Genomic DNA, 23167 nt, shown 5'->3' with positions numbered 1-23167 from the left:
ACTAGCATCGTACTATGCACAGTTCTATGTACAGCTGTGTCGCTCTCTGTGTACATGAGGGATTGTAATATGATTGTGTGTATTAGAATGCCTCTTGCAAGCATGGATGCTGGGAGGGCGCTCACAATTGGACTTTATCGATATTTCAAACTTTATTGTTGTTTTCGTTAACAAGGTTGGAAAGCAGTTGGGGTGGGTTGATTGCAGTTAGACTTACCTTGCCAGCAAATCTGCTTTAAACTGGGACTGCAGTGTTCGCTTGTCCGTCTAGGTCACAGGAGATGTGTGAAATATTTGTGTTACTCGGCTTACCGCACTTTTCTAGGGGATTTACATATTCATAGCCTAATCTGCATATGAGAATCCTGAAAGAAAGGGTTTCATCATCATTACATACTGACTGTCAAACCTGTAGCCTGAGCTTGCATTTTTTTGAGAGGGGGGGGGGCAGATGGGGTGCAAATGTTGGCTCCTGTTTGCCATGGGGAGGGATCTAAGGGGTGTCCATGTCTATTGAGAAACTTTGTTTGGGGCTTTGGTGCAAAAAATGGTGCTATGATTTCATCTGCATTTGTGTAGTACAAAGCATAAATATTGCCAGTGTGTGCAACTCTTGTGTATGTGTGATATCAAAAAGTGGTGAAATGGTGTCGGGAGGGGGGACACGTATGCGCCTCACCACTCCCCTTAGACTATGAACCCTACAGAGCGTAACAGTCACTTGTAATTGTCTGTTTTATGGCCCAAACAATCGGTCTATTGTGACTTTGCACAGGCCCTTGTTTTAGCATCTTCAGTGAATTTTGGGGGACTTAGGATACGATTATGACCTAACCTGCTGATGGTGTATCTTCAGCTTCTTGTCTTGATATGAGAGTTGAATTCATTGAAAAAAAAGTGACCAAATTTCTTCCAAAATGTAGTATTATCTCAAAGATATGGAGAAAAAAAACAGTTATCTGCAAGACAGAAGATTTTTGTTTGTTTTTGGTTTTAAGTCTTCACCAACTTTGTTGTATTAACGAGAGCCCCTGATTGGTTCTCGTGTTATCTAATTCTATGAATATTCAGTACCTTCATCTTTTTTCTCTTTCTTTGTTCTGCTACCTCTTCTTCCAATCATTATCGTTTATCATTCAAATCCCGAGACTTTGTTTGTTGCTTACTTATTTTCTTCTTTTTTCCTTCTATGCGTTTATTAAACATGTGCCTTTAATTGTAACAGTGAATCTCATCCAATTGTAATTATTACATTTTTTGAAATGAGGTCCAAAAAAATTGAATGTATTTTTGTAGACAAAAAACGTCTCTCTTTGTAATGTTTGTTGTCGATCGTGTTACTTTTTCTTTGATGGAGTGTGTTGCCCTTTTCACGCAGCCCCCCCACTCCATATCCCCCCCCCCCCGTCCTCGCCAGGGTCCCATTTCACGGAATAGAAGAAAGTCATATTAGTTATGCAAGAAATTGTAAAGTTTTCAAGAACATCCTGCCTCTCCCCCCTACCCATTCCTCACCTATTATTATGTCCTTGGTCTGTTGTTGCAAGACCCTGGGACAACTATGCCACTTTGGCCCCCATTTTGAAACTCGTCTTTTTACATTAAGTATATTGTGATAATACGTTATTCCTTGTGCTTCAAATCCCGGATCCTCTACATTTTCCTGAGCCCCCTAAATTAACTTCGGGTCCTGGGATCTAACCCCCTTGACCCATCCTCACTTTAGGCCTGGGATAACTCAAGTTTCAGATTATGAACATTTACGAAGTTGTGTACATCCATCATCCATCGTCGCCCTGGAAACTATCATTTCTGATACATGTGAAAAAAAGTATGACGTCAGTAGATGGTCCTTAAGGGGATAGTCCAGAGGAACAGTTATGTTTGACCTATGAAAGCGGAACACATTCTAACCATCCTGGTGAAATTTGCATTCAATTCCTACTGTACCAACCGTTTTTGAGATATTGAAATTGGCGCGTTTTGTACCAACAGTAAAGCACAGAGTTGTTTAGGATAATTTCCGCTTCCATTTGCCAAAAACATATTTCCCTCTAAAGTATCCTATTAATTATCTTCTATTGGAAGTGAAAATAGCCAATTTGTGACAAGCTCGCCCCCCCCCCCCTTATCAGAAGTTGCAAAGCATGTACTGATGATAGTGGAGGTAAATACCAGACCCCATCTTTCCCCAAACTGTTCTCATTCTGAGAGAGAATATGAATTCTCAATTTCTCTTTACCAAATTTCGCCACCATTGTTTAAATGAAACATGCCGGAGGATTCCTGTATCAAATATTCTCTCGTAATTTTAACACTACATGTTCATGTTTTTTATTTAAATAACACTTCTCTCCCCTTACATTCCCCTCCCCTTCCCCTCCTCTGAAGGCTCTCTATATATGCCCACGTGGACTTTTTAACCTGAAACGACTTATTGTTATGATAAACGGAGGAAATTATTACTTACTTTCACAAATGCTCACTTAAACTATTCACTGTGAAGTTGTTGACGTCAGGGGAAACCCCTTGTGAGAGTATCATCTGATATTTCCTACAAGGCCCCATTAAGACACTTATGTTTCGGAGGGGGAAACTAGAGTAGGCCATATTTACCCTCGTAAATGTATCAGTCTTGTTTATTGTATCCACAAAATCGGATATTTCCTGACAATAAGCGAGTCAGATTCTGGCCATTCTGGACATTGTTACCCGAGGAGTGTCGTCACAAGAGAAATACTGCCCTCACTTTAATTCCATTACGTTACCACACTTCACTCAAGCGATCCCCGTGTTTTTGTTATATATGTTGAATAATGAAGCAAATGTTTACATATCAGAAATAACATCTATATCAAAACATTGTGGATTTGCCACTCCATACAATCCTTCCTCCGCCAAAGTACAGCAACATATAACAATCATTTACGGTTGCCGAACTTTGGGGGAAATTTATTTCAATTTTGAATGATATAAATACGGATCCCAGGTAACCTAGTATAACCATTTAAGTTAGAACCCCCCCCCCCCTTCCCTTTTGTTTTGTCATGAGAGCATCCAAGCATATCTTTCTTGTCGCTAACAAGTTTGCAATCAGCTATAGTAACTTTTTGACAAACAAAATTTGACGCACAATGGTTTATTTTAAAATTATATTAGACAATTTATCATTGTTTTAGATATCGTTATTTTGTGAAGATACATACGAGGTAATTAACATATATTGTGACCATGTCTGGCTTGTTGGTCGGGAGGAGGGGGAGGGAAGGGGTTCAAGGGGTTGAACCCCTTTTGCCATGAGTATGGGTAAAGAAGGATGGATGGATGGATGAATTTGGTCTGGGTTTCTGCCTTTCAGAAAAGTCCTTCATATATACATCCCCACCAATGTACATCATGAATTTATGATGATTCTAAAAGTCCACTCAGTGATATAATAATGTCCTATGCCGGTGGCTTGAACAGACATCTTATATTTTGTAGGAGTCATGTTTTGCTCGTGGTGGGGAAATATAATGCAAACATTTACTTTAAATATACGAAAAGAAATCAATTCCCCATATTTGACATAACGTCGAATTTAGTATAAATGTAATTGATGCGTCCAATTGATATACTTACAAAGATACAGAAAATACCGTTGCGGCTTTTTCTTGTCTTATGATAGTAACGAAAGGAATGGAAATTTAAGGGTCAATGGCATTATAACGATTGCTGAAATATTATCGATTTCAATCCTTAATTATGAGCATCGCCATAAAAACACACGTTAACATTTGTTATGACATTTCGAAACATCAAAACGGAACAGACATAGCCCTTAGTCATAAGCATAAAAGCCTTTCGTAGTTATTTTCGATTAAAAAAAATTGTTGCTTCATTGAGTGGGATATGAAAAATGATAGTAAATTTAATGACTAGTTTATGATTTACCTTATGAAAAATCTAACAAAATTCTGAAAGTGAAAATAGATATACAAAATTTATTAAAAAAGGTATTTATTTGCATAATGATGTGAAATGAGCAATTATAACATGATATATGGGGAATATATATATATATATATATATATATATTGCTATGCTGCAAAGAAGCGCAAACATCGATTAAGATTCTACCATACATGCTTTCAACTCGTTATGGTTATTATCCGACGGATATTAAAATGTAGGAATAATATTGCTTGCCATTTTTCACCATTAGTAACGTAATGAATGTGTTTTATCTGCATGCTTATAATTAATATATATATATATATATATATATATATATATATATATATATATATATATATATATATATATATATATATATATATATATATATATATATATATATAAACCATCATTTATTTTAAATTACGTAGGTGTTGATTGTTCGCGCTCTTATAGGTCTACTACATTAAAGTATAAGTGAAGAGATTGACAGTCAAGGAACAAATTTTAAACTATCACAAAATAGACCCAGTGTTCTTTACATAATGTAAGCTGAAAATTTGACATTTTGTTTTATAGGCGATTAAAAGTTTTCATGTAAATTCTCTTCAGGTAATAATGATGTCTGTATTAGTAATAATAAAGGGCAAAAGTTTGAATTATTCACTAAAAGAGTTTGAAGTAATAGCTGTCTCCCACTCCATTAGGAATAACAGCATCGATTTTTATTGTTCTGCTCATTGGTATTGTATAAAGGAAAAGCAAACACCAATTCATCATGCCCTCCCTGACTGTGATGGGTAAAACAAAATAATACATTATCTAAGTTGACAACCCCCCCCCCCTCCCACCTTCCCTGTCGGCCTGTCCCCTGAAATGACAGAAAATATGTTTTGATTTGGTTTCACATCACGATCAGACGGGTGGGAGAACCATAACATTGATGGAATTGTGTGAAGGAAACATTTTCTTAGAGTCATTACTATGGCGGACTATAGCTTTGCTATGACAAACGAATTGGTATTCTGTGTCCTGAAAAGATAATATCCACGATACATCATACAAAGTCTCAATTTCGACGGGAGACAGAGAAAGGAAAAGAGATTGTGTGAAAGGTGGAGGAAGCGGGAGGGTATGGGAGAGGAGGGACGGAAAGGTGGCGGGATAAGAAGGGTACAAGTTTCAATCAGGGATAATCGTTTTTTTCTCGTATCTACGCAACATAATTTCCTGCATCGGATTGCTGCTTGTATATATGCAAATTCCCTGCGGATAAATATTACCTTGGCAACTATAATCAAGATGTGTTGACTTTAAGAATGCAATTTAAGGGATAAATGTATGCCGATAACTATGTTTAAAATCTAATATGATACGAGAAAGAAGAAACAAGCTGCTTACATTATCATAAAACGTATAAACAAGTAATAAGAAAAGATAATAAACTATTCTGAGATGGGAAGTTCACTATAAGTTTATATAAGTTTAATAATGACACGCAACCGGCCGGCTTTAGTGGCTTGGAACGAATTGTTTTCTGAAGTCATTGTTATAAAAGATGAGTCATAGAGATTTCAATCTTAATATACCTCCTATAGCGGGCTCTAATGTATCTACAGATGCTATTAAATGATAGGATATTATTGTTATGATCCATACAATTTCGGTATATTGACATTATGTTCATAGATAACCATATTATCCGCTCATGGGAAATTGATAATGACGTTGAATAAGTTGTCAAGATCAAATCGACTGAGTCTCGTTTCGAAATGTAAACACTTCCGACTTTTTTTTGGTAACCCAAGTTTGTTTCTTGGTTTAACGGTCTCATATAGGTTATTATTATCGTAAATATGATATACAAAGTCCGATAATGGCCACTGATATAATTATATATTAACCTTGTCTGGGATAATCTTACCATCTAAACTTAAAGATATACTGAAGTTGATTGCCAAATTAACGCAAGTTTTGAGAGAGTTGAGGTTAAACCATATCTTCATAGCATTTCAATATTGTGAAAAATATGATTTTTTTTTTATCTGAAGATATTTCGTAAAGGAGTCTGGTATCTTTAACTGTAAATGTCTTTTTTCCCCAATTAATAACATTTACACCGTTTCTCCTCATAAATTAAACATATAGCATTTCTAAAGGAAAGTTGCATTAAATATGAAAGTCCAAATACACAATACACTGACAATTAAGGAAAAAAAAGAACATTTCAAATGTATTACATAATCAAAAATAATTCAACAAGTATGATTATTCTAGAAAAAAACTACTTTGATGACGTCACAGACCGGCAGCTGTGACGCACTTCCTGTAGAAACAGGGAGGATTTGGACGTCAACATCAACCGCATCTTGAGTTGGGAACACGACTTTGAAATGGGGTTTCCACCGAACAGGAAGATGATTATATTAAAGATAACTGCTTTTTTGTCTGTCATCAGATTATCAGCTGAAACAATGAGCAATGTTCAAGAACCAAATGAGAAACGTCTGGAAGTTATTCTCAAAAAGTATAAGCATTTGTTTTCATCTCGGCTAAACTTGGGGATGCCAAAATCCTCACTATATGCTTTGCTGTGTATATTACAAACTCGGCGACTGCCTAACAGTCGGTCTCAAGTTATACTTCCTACACTTATGATAATTACCTCGAAATGGACCTAATCTCAGGAAAACAGATGGGTAGCAGCTAACTTTTTTTGTTTACAGAGAGAAATTGTCTTCGTTCTGTCTCCTTTGAATTAACATGATTTCCTGTATTGTCATAGCTATAACAAGGTCACTGAAGTTTGGGGTGAAAGAGACGCAAATTGAACCCAATTAAAATGAACTTGTTTACCGTGTAGGTTCTCCTCCCTGTTTTCTCTCCCGGTCCCCCGATCCTAATATGTCCTTCCTTCCATCCTTCCTTTCTTCTACCATCCTCCTGTGATCTCGAGGTCCTGCTCCCACCCCCCATCAACCACCCCACCCCACCCGCACTCCATTTAAATTCAATTTCATAAGCTCCTTCAAATTTCTTGGAGTTCAGAATCTCTGAAAACTGGTGTCTAGATCTGGAAAGTGTTACCCAACTAAAGTATAACTTGTAGGCAGAATCTTCCTCTTGAGATATCATTAATCTAGGAAAAAAGAAAAGGTGTTTAGTGCCACTAATGTGTCTATAGCTATTCCGGTTTTCAAGTTATTCACCTTTATAAAAAAAAGTTAAATCTTTGGACTGCTCCTTTAAGGCTAAATCTGTGTTGACATCAGGTCATCAGTGCAGGCCTAAATGTTAATGTTAAAACTTTGCTTATAAATCGTAATAACTCAACTTAACATTTGAAAAGTATGTCCTTAAATATGATACGTTTGGAATGTTTGTTCAAGTTGCCAATGATCCCTGTATTTAGAATTTCACGAATGAAAGTGTTTTGTATAAAGATATATTTACTTAGTGGAAAAATGAATTACATCATATTAAGACACACAAAAACATTTTCAGCCGTATTACCAGGCGGTATCAATCATGCTGCTCTCGCTAGATGCATTCACAAAATATATCAAATTTGAAACGATTCATATCTTCGCAATACAAAATGATGGAGATGGGTATCACCAAAATTAGCTACAGAACATTTTGCAGCAAGTTTGTTAAGCAATCAATTTTAATTTCAGTGAATATTCCTTTAAGCGATTCGTAGTCCTAATTAATGTGTCAGTGCAGAGACGGCAATGGAATCATATACAGGGCTGTCAATTAATATGTGTGATGTAAAAAGTTATAGTAGGCAAAGATTATTTCGACCAATCAAATCGTATCGTTTTGTCGTCTGCGCATTTGCTTTTGATGTAAAGACAACTTTAGGAGAGCAAGGTATGATTGATAGCATCCTATTACATTGCCGCTGGTTACCGGAGGAATCTATTCATTAACAGTTAACGGTTATTCATTATGTCAGAAATGGAACATATTTCAACATAGGAAGTTTGACAGGAAGGTAAATTTCTATGAATATGCATAGCTGTATCACGACCAATGTGGTGACGTAATTTTAGTCACGTGGCACTATCAGGGCTTTTTTATCACTCCCTCACCCCCTTGTTTTACTTCTTGCCTGTTGCATAATGACAAAGCTGAGAAAATGATTCAAATGAGTTTAATTCGAATCACAGTTCCATTTTTATCCAATCTCCGAGACGGAAAAAACATCTTTGTTATATCGTTTTTCTAGACGAACTTGAAATATTCATTTTAATACAACAAACAGAATTTAGCAATTAGCCTGCCAAATATTTCAGAGCACTTAGGTTTCATAACCGTTTGTTATATAAGGAAGAACTAAGGATACAACGACTTGGACTTTACGGTTGCAACTTGAATGGTAAACAACGAAAAGAAACTTGACGAAATCAATCACCGAAGAAAACGCTGTTTTACTGCCAAAAGAATCGAAGCGAAAGAAATCTTCACCCCTTTGTCAAACACACGGTGAGTTATTCTAACTTTTCCTCATATTATAAGAAGATTTGTTCGTCCACCTGTATTGCACCATAAGGGTCTTTTGTGACCTTTCGAATTTTACCAGGAGACGAGCAGATTAGGGCATATGTGCCTGTCCTTAAAGTTTGCTCAAAATCTTGAAGTTGATTGAAGTGATTTTTGGGGAGTGGTGGGGGAGGGAGCAGGGGGGGGGTGGAATTGGCTTAATGTAGTAATTTAAATATTTAACTTATAGTAACGCAGCATGACTATTGGTCAGGGTACGTGGATTCTTGAAGTATTTCGGGAGCCATCTTAGATACTTGAAGAGCTAATATGTACTTTATTAAGGTCATTTGTTGCATATTCGGGGGATTAGGCTGTGTTGGATAATCCCTACTGGGTTTATAAGCAGAATAAATAGTCTTCGTATCAGATTAGGCTATATCCCTATAGGGTTGCCTCTGTAGTTCATTGTACACCCACATTGATGACCTCTCATGAGTTGTATGGTAAATCAAAGCTATGCGCTATGTAAAATATATGTATATGTATGTAGTTTTTGATCTTTTCCGAAGTACATTAATCCGGATCTTTTGTTCTATATGTTCCCTTTCCAAGGGGTTCGTGAGACTCACTTGAGGTCGCAACGCCATGATCACGCGGTAATAGTCCCGATGTAAGGGGATTGGGGTTGAGAGCGGATTAGTTTAGTTGTTCGGTTTTTTGTGCCTAGGATCTATGTTGTGTGACTTTTCTAAAACAAAAAGTATCTGTTCCCTTTCCAATAGAATAGTGATACTTACTTAAGGTAACATTTTCATGATCATACGGTAACAGTCGCGATGTAAGGGGAATTGGGGCTAAGAGTGGCCAATTCCAATTACAATGTAATTTGTGTTGTGTCCCACAAAGTTAATGTAAATTTGTACTAATTTTATGCAAACCATAAGTATAAGTTGTGTTTTTTTTTGTTTTTTTTTTGGGGGGGGGGTGTTGTCAGTGTACGCTAAAGTAAAAATATGCTATGTTTACCTGATCATTTCTTTAACGATCATGATTTGATAACAACAGATTGTGTCGCACTCAGAACTAAACACTTTAAGCTTTCATTCTGTCATTTAAAGTCATCAAGCAAACTGATTAATGTCACATTAAGAGAACTATTCAATACAGGGGCGTCAATCAATGGCGGAGGGCGGAGGACAGAATATCAACCCCCCCCCCATCCCCTGTAAGGTTTCGTGACTGACTCGTGTAGGCGTTAGGCCTATCAGGCCCATAACGAGTCGTATATCTCATAATGGGAGCCCAAACATTGTGCTATGAGATTAGTAGTGTTAATGCGCCCCCTCCCCGCCACCCCCAGATGAAGAATAGAACTTTTCAACTGGGTTGAATTAACAATTACGAATTTCATTTATGTTAAATGAGGTTATCTGCTAAGCATTTTGAGTTAAGATTAAGACGACTGAATGTTAAATATATTGTGGTCTACTTCAGACAAAGGTGAAAGAGCTGTACAAGATCCTTGGCAAGATATATTTCATGTAGGCCACTGCCTACTCCATTTAACATCTGTAACGTTTGTAGAAAAGCTTCACTCTTTATTATAATTAGATGGCAGACGTGATACATCAAGTTCCACAAGCTTTATAAATGCTGTATTGAACGTATACAAGCAATATAAAACTATATGTACATTATATTATGCATTCAGTCTAGTTAGCAATGCCACTCATGATAGTTAATTTTTTGAGATAATTATATATTTCATAGAAGTTTTGAGATACATTTAGGATGTTAAGTCTGGGGTGCTGAGCTGCTAGTTATGTTGTTGTTATAACAATGTTACTCATTATACCTCAAGTTCTAGTTAACCAGTTACGTACATATGTTCACAAAATATTTTATTTATGATAAAGTTAGCTGATGCCAAGTATCTTTATTTTATAGGTTTTTTATGTTTCCGATAAAGTGAATGTGCTCAGATATCCAACAGTGTACTTATGATACCATGTGTACATGTTGTAGACATCTGTATAACAACATAGATTAATTATTGTGTGCAAAGTTTAAGAATCTTTCCGTGTTTAGGTTCAGTTTCAAGTTCATTAACCATCATAAAGGCCCTAACTAACACCCGGATTTTAAATAGATAAGTCTTTCTTAATTTAAGTCTAATCACTTGTCACATGTGACCTTTGTTAGAAATATTTATGACCAGGGACCAAAACAGAAGCAAACTTGACGATTTCTAGATGTGAGTCTTTCACCCCCCCCCCCCTCCCCTTCACACTTTTCAATCGGGATTGATGCCCCTGTATACAACGATAACATACTGTAAGCATATAGGCTAACATGGAAGTGAAATCAAATTCTTTTGGATTGAGAAAAATCTCTTTGTTTCTTTTCGGCATTTAACTATGAAATTAGAAAGAATAGTAAAATATCAATAAATAAGTAACAACAGAAAAAGGACCGGGAACAAAGCAAAATATTTAAAGATTTGATATTCTTTGCGACGCTATCAGATTAGATTGAAAAGTCCCCCTTCCGCTCCTCCCCCTCCCCTTCCCCGTCCGCCTCCTCCCCTCCTCCCCCTTCTAATGTATCACGATTCAGGTCATAACCATATTGTCACGTGCACTTTTTTTAACATTTATAACTGACAATTAACACTTTTTATGTATACATAAGATTTAAATAAAATTAAATATGAAGAAAATCAACTTTATGCTAGATTGTTTAATTTACAAATGACAAAGGAAATCATTTTGTTCTCTGTATACAGTCGTCGTGGACTATAACGGGCAACGATACCAGTGAAGGATACCAGTCAACGGTCCACGTGCAGTTGTACATGCCACGACCATCCCTGTACAGTCGTGATACGGCCATACATATTACTATAGCTGGCATATAAGAACACATCCATAGCTACACCGCTTGGTCATACCTATTACCCGTTGCACAGATATAAACACAATTTAACGTGTGAAGATAAGTTGCTGCAACAAGACGTGTTCCGAACTTCCGAGAAGGAGCTCTCGACAGCTGTGTCACGTGACTGTGGAAAATAAAACAAATTTTTACGAACGATAATTATATGCTTAAAATCATCCTAAAATGAGGGTATCCGTCGTCGTTACGTCACTCGTCATTATACTGAGTTCACACGCCTTCGGTAAGTACGAAATGAAAGACATGGGTACTGCATGCAAATAAATTTTAATTTTCCGGATTTCCTATATATTCCTCGCACGCCCACGCCCACGCCGACGCCCAAAACCCTACCCCCCCCCCCCCATGTCTCCTTCATGTGAATTAGGTATTTTGTTCTTATCATTCTTGTCATTATGATTTCTATTCTGAACAAGCCATTTATTATTCAAACAGGATTAATGTAACACTTTAACATTTTATTTTTGTAAAACTATTTAGTATTTGTATTTCATCTCTCCTACAGCGATATTTTTGAACCACAGGTTAATTGATGATGTTTCAGCATTCTATCTATATTTCACATTTAACAGTAGAAATGGTAAACATTAGACATTCATAAATGTTAACGCAAGAATATAACTTCTTATTATTATTGGTCTAAATATGTTCTTACACAAAGTTTGCGTTTGATACTTAATCACTGACGGTAGTATTAACATTGTAAACCGTCAAATGTTTATCTTGACCAGAATATTATTGTTCAGCCCTGCCCGCAGGAGAATCTCCACGTTATGGGACAGAAACAAACTGGGAGGGGCAGGGAGAGGGAAAGTAAAGGGTTAAGCTGAAGTCATATAATGGAATTGCTATTTTAAAATGAAACCTATATACACATACTTTTATGGTGATCAGGGAATTGCAATTTGGAAACTGGAGGTGTTAAAAGCAAGGAGGAAAAGAATAAATTCTAGATTCTTCGGAGCCGCGCTTTTCAAGAGAAACGAAATATTTTAATTTAGTGGTCTTCCGGTGAATAAGTAGGATAGGAGCACTGCCATGACTCGAGATGCAACCCCACCCCACCCACCCCACCCCACCCACCCACCCACCCACCCACCCCACCAGCTGAAGAAAATTTCTTTATCGTTCAAACATATTTGAAATGTTGAAATTAGGTGAAAGACATAAACTTTAAAAGTTCACTGTTTCTGGAGAGAGGAGGAAAACTTTGATCTTTTTATTGTATATTCTGGAATATTACGTATAGCCTTTATATATAACTTGTTTAAACATTACGTAAATTTCAAATTGTCTGAATTGTTTTGTTTGTTTTTGTGTTTGTTTTATATTTATTTATTTTTCGGGTGGGGGTGGGGGTGGGGTGGGGGTGGGGGTGGGGGTGGTGATGTTTCTTTGTACTTACTCCACCTAGTTGTGCCACGTTCAGGGTAGAAACAAAAGAGGTTTTTACGGGGGGGGGGGGGGTGGGTTACATTTGTTAAAGAATGAGCACAAAATCGAGAAACATGGAATTGTTTTGGGTGGTAATGTAGATGTAATTCAGCCGTTTGAACCAATGTTTCCTACTTATTTTCAGACAACGTATCTGCTGGATCTACCGGCTGGTTTCACTTTGGAGACTGGGGCCTTTCGCACTGGACCAAAGAGATCTGTCATTGGATTGGTGAGTAGAAGTATATATAAACATCCATTTTGTCCTAAGTTATGGCTGTGATTTCAACACGGATATCGACCGATGTATCGGTTCTAGCGGCGTTATAACCACTGTGTTCTTGAAACGGCATTCATTTTGAAAGTTCTGGAAGATAAGTCTTTGTTTCTGTACGTGTTTACGGTTGAAGTTTCGCAACTCTTTATTACACATAATCATATCTGTGAGATGCGTCGAATACTTCCGTACCATGCATATATGTGCAGTTGTGCTCCTTCCACATCTGTATCGTGGTACATTATATTCGATATTTGATTGATCATCGAACGATGCAAACGAAGGATGCAATAGCGTCATTGCATGGTTAGAAATTACTTCCGACGATATGACATAACAAACAAATTCTTCCCTAAAGATAAACTGATCTCATGATAGGTAGGCCTAATTTCTAGTATCAGTCCAGACTTAGTGTTCACGGCTATGCATTATATTTATCGTATTAGATTTGATCGGGTTACTATCTTTTAACGATCAACCGATGGATTGGTGCTAATAAAAAATAGTTGGGGATTCAAAGGAGTGCACACGGTTTTGCAACGTTACGCACGAACGTGGACAATGTCAAAGAGCAAACCTGAGTAGGCCGCATGTACATCATTTATCGATAAAGCTCGTATTCAGTTAGATCTTAATTGTATGACGTGACTTCACGTAGTATGACGTGACTTCACGTACGGGTATGAGGGTTCGGGGTCGGGGTGGGGACGGGGAGGTGGGTTATAGGATATGGGTGACGGAATGGGACAGAAGGCTTTACCGTAAATATCGTAACTGCTTCCCAACCAATTACACATCACTACATGCATGTTACGTAATGCATGAGAAGAAACATATTCCTGCATATAGCAAACGGCCAGCTCTGTCTCAGTCCAAATGTATCCTCCATCGGGTTGGATGCAGTTCCAGAACGAGCACGAAAAACTTGTGATATTCGCAAGTGAAGGTTAGGGGTGGAGGGAGCCGTTAAGGTAAAGAGAAGGGGAAGAGATGAAACGGAAGTGGGTACGAAAATGAAACGAATCAACAACTTTAATATTCTTTATCTTTTAATTATTCCGTGGTACTGAAAGTTCCCATCTTACCAACTGGCCGGCCCTACTCCACATTCTGAAGTATAGCGTGCACTACGGCATCTTTTGATCACGGCTAACATAGCAATAGTAAACGGATATCCCGTTATTCCCAAATATTATTACATTTTTACTCGTATTCATGTTTGATTCACAGGGTGGTGCAGTGAAGTGTGCTACGATGAACTCGGCTGTTTTGAAAATACATTGGAGTGCCACCAAGCGTTCTTCCCGCCAATGCAACCAGAAGAAATCATGACGACATTCTACGTCACTTCCAGGTATCATCCAGCGTCAATCATTATTCAAAGAAATGAAACAGACAAGTTGTCACCAATTGGGATCAATGAAACAGACGGAATTGTAATAATCATACACGGTTGGGGAGAAAGTTGTCAGAAACAATGGATACAGGAGCTTTCCAAGGCTATATTGACAAATGTAAGTTAGTTTTATGAACATGAAGTTATTTTCATTTTTTTACCTGTTACTTCACCACTTATTAAACGGGAAATATGGCAACAAGAAACAAAAAGAAGATATATATGTGTCATTTTGTGGAATCGAATACATCAGGCATGGTTTTGTTACATATAGAAACTTGTTGAGGCCGGTATAAGTTAGTTACGAAATGTCGCCATGTTATGCAAAACACTATTGTCGGCCTATATTGCTTATATAATCTTACCATATCTAACACAGGTATTTCTATTGTAAACATCCACACTAATCGACATGGCCTGCGCAGCACTTTCGTTTGGCGCATAATGTATATAATTGGCTAACTTACTTTGCTGATATATGAATCGGGCGGATGTCAATATTGTAATGTATTATAATTAACAGGTAATTTATATGAATATTTTGTTAGTGTGTTTTTGTGAGCAACTTCTTGTTACATTTGTGCGGATATCCTACCGACTTCTAATTACTTAAAGGCATTGAAGACTCGCCCCAAAGCGCGTGCCGCCCTCGGAAAAAAAAGTTAACTTTCCGTTGCTTGAAAGTGAGGTTTTCTACTTTTCGCTACAAAATGCAGACATTAATGAAACGTGATACCTTGTTATCTTTTATCTGGACCTGAGATCAGGGAGTTCCATAACAACTCCCTGCTGAGATGTCCAATCCTGCTATATGTACACTGTGTTGTGGGTATTGACCGTAGCGGCATGTATTGACTGTACACTAGTGTCTAATTACCGACGGTAGCAAGCTGTGCGTGTGTTTCCTGGGATCGCCGATGGCGGTGTCTAACACTTCTGTTACACCTCATTCGAAACTAGGTCAGATTACCGGCATCAGACGTTTCTTTGTGCGCAAGTCTTCACTCCCTTTAGGTTAGCCTGTTCTTGCGCAGATGTGGAAGAATCATGAGATTGTATTTTTTTTTTTTTTGACTATAACAAATAAATAAGTTTAGTGCTTTGTTCTCTTTGGATTGTTTCCTAAAGTAGCAAAATGTTCCTTTTATTCTCGAAATATGAAATAACTCGCAAATTCGTAAGGATTTCGAACGATTGACTTTTGGATATACTACCATCAAACAAAATGATGAGGAAAGAATCAAGCTTTATTTTTTACTCTTCTTTCCTTCCCAAACAGGTCAATAAGACGATGGTTTTGGTCGATTGGTATGAGGGCGCTGATGAACTTAACTATATGAAAGCAGTACAGAACATTCGAGTAGTCGGTCGAGAGGTGGCGCTACTCATTAACAGTCTAACAGAAGAAAATGGCTGCAATTTGTCCGATGTTCATATTATTGGACACAGTTTGGGGGCACATGTTGCCGGCTACGCTGGAGAATTCTTGCAAGGGATCGGGCGAATAACAGGTATAAGTTACCAGTACTTTTGATCATTGAGTAAAGATTAATAAGGGGTAATATGATGTGCGGGAGGTGGCCGCCTTTCGCCCGAACAAGAAAAACAGCAGCGATGCCTATATGACATGATATATATATAGGACCTATATGATATCACCATGGAATTATGATATCACCATGTAATTATGGGGTAATACTTTCACTCCTCACACAATGTAACAGTATACGTATTTCACCTCCATAGCCCTAGACGCTGCAGGACCAGCTTTCGAAGGAACTGAACCGAAGTGTAGACTTGATGAATCAGACGCTTTGTTTGTGGACGCTATTCATACAGATTCATCTACTGCTGAAAGCAATGGGATTGGAATCGCTCAAAGGGTAACGAAACTTGTTTTTATGGGTTACTTTACTGATCTGCGGCTTAAACAAGTTAAAGCAACTTTATTTTCAACGCTAGAGTTTTACATTGCCATTCCAATTTAAGTTCTTGATAAAAAAAAGTTTCTTTGCACATCGTAGAATCATCAATCAAAATGACCGAAATAAGTGAGTTTAACACAAAGACGTTTAAGTCAGTTCCTAAGCAACTCAATTGGGACCCAGGAATGCTTCTGTTTATTAGAGGGCGATGTTTACAGAAGAAAAATAATGACGAAATCAGCGAGCTGTATATGATTATTAAAAGAGGATAAAAGCTCATTTCAAACTTGAGAAATATCACAGGCTTCCCTTTCTCTGTCGCTTTTTTTTTTGTCAGGATGCCGATAGGTGACATTTTGCGAACCGACTATCTTCATTTCTTTATTTAATGTTCTACTTTAACTTCTACCTGAGCGAGAGCTTTTTTTCTACCTGAAACTAACTAATATGTCCCCTTTAAGCCATCGTCGCTCATCGTGTTCACATTACGACATTGTAACTTTAATTTGTTACCATCTATTCTAGATTGGTGATTGCGATTTCTATCCCAACGGAGGCCACGACCAGCCTGGCTGTCGGTTTTGGCAGATTGGTTGTAACCATGCTCGATCCTACACTTACTTCATCGAAAGCTTGATGAATCCATCGTGTCACTTCGACAGCGTCATCTGTTCGAACGAGACCAGTTATCGCCATGGCGACTGCACTCCCTGCGAGGAGGGCGCGTGTCCATCTATGGGTTACTACTTACATAACACATCGTACGCTGGCAGTTTCTTTCTCAGTACACATCGAAAGAGTCCATTCTGTGTTCGAAGGTACTGAGGGAATCGAACGAGTTAGAATTTGAACACCTATAGCGACTTCGATCGATCGAGGTTAAAAAAACTCTGGAAAGGAACGTGTGTATGAATTTTACCAACATGCTGTCTTCGTGAACCAATCACAGTGGTATTCTTCAGTAGCATAGTCCCTAATCACGTACAACATGTCGTCTGTTACGTGGTTACCCGCGGGAACGGTTTTCAACGTCTGATCGATAACTGATGCAATATACATTTGCTGCACACCCTGTTGTACATGTAAACAACGTCTTTGTTGCTCAAACTTCGAACCTTAGCTTTTATGCGGCTGTGTGGCCTTGGTGGAAGGTAAATCCAATCTTCCATGGAACTCCATTATATATTCATGGTTGGGGTGGGGGGGGGGGAGTAAATCGTATCAGGTTAAGACTGAGTTGAAATATGTTTTCTACTCACACCCCGTTACCCTCTTGTGTAGTCCTAAGTTAGTCTGAGAGTATAGCGTTATGCAAGCAGATTTCACGTGGCACATACAGTATGACATTCGAACAGTTACAACACAACTAAAATTGAAGTAACTTGGCAAGTAAGAGGATTATTAAATTCATTTGATATCAAGCTTTTAAAAACAACTTCAATCAACAGCAAGGGCCGTAGCGAAGATGGTGCGCAATGGGCATGTGGGAGGGGCTTCGATAAATTCAGACATTCTTCCAAATGGCTTACATTTGATAACACACTCCACAAAAAAATGAACGCTTGTACTACAAAAATGTAATTAAATTAATGGAAATGATAGCACCATTTTGCATCTAAATCCCTCTCACCCAAATATCAACCCCTCAGAGAACCAACTATACCATTCCCTGGGACGGAAATCATATAGGTGCCCCCCCCCCCACCTTTATAAAATGAATAAAAAAAATATAAATATAATAAAATAATAACCGAACCTTGGCAAAGGGCCAGGTAAAGTTGAAATTTCAATTATTCTATTATGTATGTATTGTGAAATTTGCCTTTAAAAAAAATGGAAATGGACGTGGTTCCTCGATCGCTTGTTATAACATTTGAGTAAAACATTTGTTTAAAATTAGTGTGATTATTGACTGGCAAAACATTATTCCGGACAATGGTAGGACAAGCTTTTATAATCTTTTAAACTTGGAGATTTTCGTAGCTGCTTTTGTTATTGTTGTTGCATTAACTTTCTTATTCGTTATTTTGGTGAAATGTTAACATAATTATCAATATTATTACTGTACATAAACTAGGTCTATTGAGTCAATTATTCTTTGGTGATTAATTTTGAAATGTTTTACTGTTGTCTTTCAAATTAATTTTTTTTTTTCATTTGCTTTTAACTTTGTCATCTTTTCTTGAAGTTGTTTGATATTCTATGATATAATATGAAATGCTTTTATCATATCCGGATGCAGCTTTGATCAAGCCTTTGTACATATAACATCAAGAGAGAGAATAAAATAATAAGCAAAATAATTTTGTATTTTGTAGTTTTTGCACTTGAATTTTTTGCACTTGAAGTCATGTGTTTATAACACACCTGAGAGCTATACATGTTTTCCAGGGTAAATATTATATAGTACAAATATATGTCTGATGTATCCATGGAAGCGTTACTTTTAAAATTTTCATTGACATCAAAATGTTGAAGTTTGGGTCAGTTTCCAAAAAATGATGTGCACCACCTCTGTATATGGATCGATCCGAGCCTGGTTATATATACTTACTATAATGCAAGCCGATGAATTATGTGATAAGAAACAATATTAAGATAGTGATACATTAATACGCTACCTATCTCATTACCGAAACTCACAAGAGTTTCTAAGATGGAACATTTATTGTATCTAGGCTATATCAACATTTTTATCTCCCCCAGAATTATCCGTGACGGACATATTGTATTCATGTTGATCTTGATTACGGTCGTTCATTTTCGAGCCTCCAGTTTTCGGCCAGCAACAACTGAATACACTCAAAACGACTGGACTTAATAGTTTAGGGTCGAGGGTGGCAGGATCCGTCGCACCGCTCAAGTAGCTGACTATTAAGCCGACCACCATGGTCACTAACCAATCAATAGTATTGTAGTGTAGGTAGCTGACGGAGAATATCTCGGTAACCGGGTGGCGCTGTTTCTCTATTGACAGTGTCGGGCTGATTCCGTCATTGATCGCAGTAGTATGCGATGTATTTGACCATGAATACGCAAGTGCAGAAGTTGGCATAGTGATGACGTCACATTCTGACTCTGAAAGTGGTGGGGCTGAATATGACTGAGGGAAATATCCAGAGCCTACTTTCAAAGTGATACCAACTGCCACCCCCAATAAGAGACCGACGAACGCCCCCTTGGAGTTAGCTCTTGGACAAAACAGACCCAGAGAAAACACCCCTAAGACAGGTGCACCAAATATCGCTCCAAAACTCAGGATTGCCTGGATGACGTCACCTAATGTAGCAGCGATAAAGGCAACACCAATTGCCGATAGACCGTAAACGGCCGACAATATTTTCACGACCAATGTGTATCTTTCTTCTGAAATGTCTTTCCAGATGGTCTTGACAATATCTTGCCCAGTTATCGCGGCCAAAGCGTTAACGAGTGAAGATACCGATGATAACGATCCGCTGAATGCACCGACAATAAGCAACCCCGGTAAACCGGGAACCGTGTGGAATAAATCGACTATTAGAAGGGGAATTAATTGATCCGGGCGAGACACTCTCTTCGTTGTTATTGGATCACAACCGGCGTAATATGCATACATAGTGACACCTGTAAATGTAGCAGCTAACGTAACCACACCGACAAAGAGAAAACCAATGAATGCGGCCATCTTTGCTTGGAATTCGCTTTTACAGGAGTTGTATCGCTGTACTAAGTTCTGCTTTGCACCGGCAAATGATAAGATATTTATCGTTCCACCCACTATAACCGTCCAGAAGGAATACCGTAAAGTTGGATCTAGGTTGAATTCTGTCAACTGACTCCTCTGCCCTTCCTTTGATCTTCGCCAAACTTCTGCGATTCCACCTTCCATATCCAAACAAACCGTGACGGAAATTATCAGTAAACCGGAGAACATAAGCGCCGCCTGTCCCAAAGATAAAAGAGAGAGAAAATTGAAGTCACTGAAAGGGGTTAATTAAAGGCATTGAAGACTCGCCCCAAACCGCATGCGGCCATCTGAAAAAGTTAACTTTCTGTTGCTTGCAAGTGACATTTTGCTCGTGTCGCTTCAAAATGCAGACAGTAATGAAACGTGATACCTTGTTAACTTAAGCTGGACCTGAGATGTCCATCCCTGTATCGTTTGTACACTGTACTGTGGGTATTGGCCGCAGCTGTATGTACTGAATGTACAATTATAGTGTCTAATTACCTACGGTAGCAAGTAGTGTGTATATTTTCTGGGATCGATGGTGGAGTCTAACACTTCTGCTACACCTCATTCGAAACTAGGTCAGATAACCGGCATTAGACGTTTCTTTTTGCGCGAGTCTTCACACCCTTTAAATAAATATGCACTTCTCTTTGCATCTTCATATGGTATGATCTCACATCTGTGACACGTTGAAACCGGTCGTAAAGTGCATTTTCTTTTCTGGTGGGTTGTCTTACTTCACACACACACACACACACAGGTGTGTTTTACATTCAGACTGACGATCCCATTGTTTTTTCCATTGTTCAAATTCATGTACCCTAACCTTAATGATACCCCTTAACAATAGAATTCTTCTGAGGACGTACTGATTCTTGAGAAATAATAAAGATCTCGTCGGTTTACGGCATTTACATTAAAGGATTGGTTCAGGTGTTTGACATGTCTTTTTGGTATGAAAGGACACAAAAAGACAAAAAGAACAGTGAAGAAACTACCATGATAGCATGCTCTGTTAAGGAGATATGACACTTTGAAGATATCAAAATTTCTTTGAAAATGACTAGCTGAAACTGGTAGAAAGACTGGTAGAAAGACTTACTGTGAGGGTGTGATGTCACATCCTCACTTCCTTAACATTTGTTATTATATTTCTTTAAAAATTATTTACATTTTTTAACACATTTGAAAATAATATAATCAAAAATTCTTCAGATGTTTAATCTCAAATACTTCCTTTGACAAATATGAGATCTCCTGACATATCTTTTGGTTGAAAGTCATGAAATCTCACAAAATATTTAGAAGAAAAAAAACAAAGACTTTTCAGGAATGTGAGGATGTGACATCACAGCTAGTCAGATTTCAGCATTTTCTACACAATCTGATAAAACTTTACACTTGAATATCTCTTTAATTTAACCGAAAAAAGATATTTGAACAGTTTTTTTCCACCATTGTGTTTCTTTTATTGTCCTCTTTCATATAACATAAACATGTATGACAACTGAACCAACTCTTTAAATATGGTCACCATATATAAACATACACACCCCACACCCAAACAGAAATAACCCCATCGATCAAACTACCATGTTTCTTAAGTGCTGAATAAGCAAATAGTTTTGAAGTAAAGTCAGGGCAGAAACTTGGTTTTAATTACTGGGCAATAAATCACGGGTTATAACACATGTACACTCTTCACATATATAGATGGACCTTGTTCTATATAAAATGCTTTATATGAAGAGAGAGGTTCTCGATATGAATAAAATATATTCGTATAGACTATAGCTATGCACATTAGCATATAATATCATATAAGGTGATATACTGTACATATATACGTACGTGCAGCACGTCAGTCCATATGACAGCTTTGATGCCACCAATCGTAGTGTAGAAGGTACAAACTAGCCCGAGGGCTAAGATGGATCCGGTTGGACTTAATCCTGTCATCGTGCTTAACGCTAGCGCAGGCGCATAAATAACTATCCCCATGTAAATAAATATGTTAGAACATTCAACAAAAATGACCATATAGCGGACATGCTTATTAAAGCGAATGTCTAAGTACTCGTACACACTTGTAACATCGAGATTGTAAAACACCGGTACAAAACCGGTCGCGATCATATTGGCTCCAATGATGTAAGATAAAGACATTAACCAAAACATGGGACCGTGACTATAGACTTCAGACGGTACGCCGATGTATGTAATAGCCGACAACGTACTAACGACAATAGACAAAGACACCGGTATGATGCTCATGTTTCGGTTACCGAGAAAATAGCCTCTGGACGTCTGCTGCTTTCTATCTCGAAATGCATAATACAATCCAACCGTTGAGGAAAAGACGAACAGGCCTGCTATGATTAGGTAATCCCAAACGTTTAGCACGAACGTGTTCAGAGCCATGATGAATCTCTCTGACCGATTTGATCACATCTAAATTTCCATTGGGATTGTTCAATGTTCCTTCAACGGTTTCTGAAAGAGGCCCTGAACTTTTTGCCTACATATCTTGTGATTACAACTGTTTATGCTAAAGGTCATCTCGCTATAAATCAACTGGCAATGGAGCGTCATTCGAGGCATAATTCTATGGAACGCGGAAAGGGTCAACGTGAGGCGCCGTCCACTCAGAAATGGTCGTTCACCCAGAAACCGTTCACTTAGAGATCGCCGCTCTAATGCAAGCAGCCGCCCACTTAGAAATTGCCGTTTAACGTGAGGCGCCGTCCACTTAGAGATGGTCGTTCACTCAGAGACTGTCCACTCAGAGATCGTTGCTCAAATGCAACAGCCGCCCATTTTGAAATCGCCGTTGAAGTACCGAAACCGTTCATTCAGAAATAGCCGTTGACAAAGAAATCGTCAATTTACAAATCGCCGGTCGATGCTGAGCCACGCCTACTTAGCATTCGTCCTCCCTGTACAATATTTCCTTATATATATATATATATATATATATATATATATATATATATATATATATATATGTATATATATATATATATATATATGTATATATA

At 37.8% G+C, this 23167-nt stretch overlaps 2 protein-coding genes across 3 annotated transcripts; one reads left to right on the top strand and one right to left on the bottom strand.

Annotated features, from left to right (window-relative positions):
• The first annotated feature begins 8041 nt into the window (after nt 1-8041).
• On the top strand, nt 8042-18611 carry LOC139983293 (pancreatic triacylglycerol lipase-like). 2 transcript variants are annotated; one of them, XM_071996762.1, is made up of 8 exons: nt 8042-8427; nt 11213-11605; nt 12962-13048; nt 14324-14607; nt 15769-16000; nt 16236-16372; nt 16940-17262; nt 18392-18611. In XM_071996762.1, exons 2-7 carry the CDS (start codon nt 11548-11550, stop codon nt 17237-17239), a joined length of 1098 nt encoding a protein of 365 aa, XP_071852863.1. In that variant the 5' UTR covers nt 8042-8427; nt 11213-11547; the 3' UTR covers nt 17240-17262; nt 18392-18611. The 2 variants fall into 2 exon arrangements, with proteins under 2 accessions (XP_071852863.1, XP_071852859.1); XM_071996758.1 differs by lacking the exon at nt 18392-18611 and having other exon boundaries at nt 16940-17584.
• On the bottom strand, nt 17605-22732 carry LOC139983284 (sodium-coupled monocarboxylate transporter 1-like). The gene is made up of 2 exons (XM_071996746.1): nt 21981-22732; nt 17605-20339 (listed from the first exon to the last, which is right to left on the bottom strand). Exons 1-2 carry the CDS (start codon nt 22548-22550, stop codon nt 19089-19091), a joined length of 1821 nt encoding a protein of 606 aa, XP_071852847.1. The 5' UTR covers nt 22551-22732; the 3' UTR covers nt 17605-19088.
• Between the last annotated feature and the right edge of the window lie 435 nt (nt 22733-23167).

The sequence above is a fragment of the Apostichopus japonicus genome, chromosome 2 (assembly GCF_037975245.1).
Source record: "Apostichopus japonicus isolate 1M-3 chromosome 2, ASM3797524v1, whole genome shotgun sequence".
Classification (NCBI taxonomy): Eukaryota; Metazoa; Echinodermata; class Holothuroidea; order Aspidochirotida; family Stichopodidae; genus Apostichopus; species Apostichopus japonicus.
Note: the sequence above shows the minus strand (reverse complement) of the source record. Positions and strands in the feature narration are given on the sequence as shown.

Coding starts and splice junctions, on each gene's coding strand:
- LOC139983284 (XM_071996746.1), bottom strand. CDS start 22,550: ATGGCTCTGAACACGTTCGTGCTAAACGTTTGGGATTACCTAATCATA. Junction 20,340..21,980: donor TATGGACTGACGTGCTGCAC/GTACGTATATAT, acceptor TCTTTGGGACAG/GCGGCGCTTATGTTCTCCGG.
- LOC139983293 (XM_071996762.1), top strand. CDS start 11,548: ATGAGGGTATCCGTCGTCGTTACGTCACTCGTCATTATACTGAGTTCA. Junction 14,608..15,768: donor CCAAGGCTATATTGACAAAT/GTAAGTTAGTTT, acceptor CTTCCCAAACAG/GTCAATAAGACGATGGTTTT. Junction 16,373..16,939: donor GGATTGGAATCGCTCAAAGG/GTAACGAAACTT, acceptor CATCTATTCTAG/ATTGGTGATTGCGATTTCTA.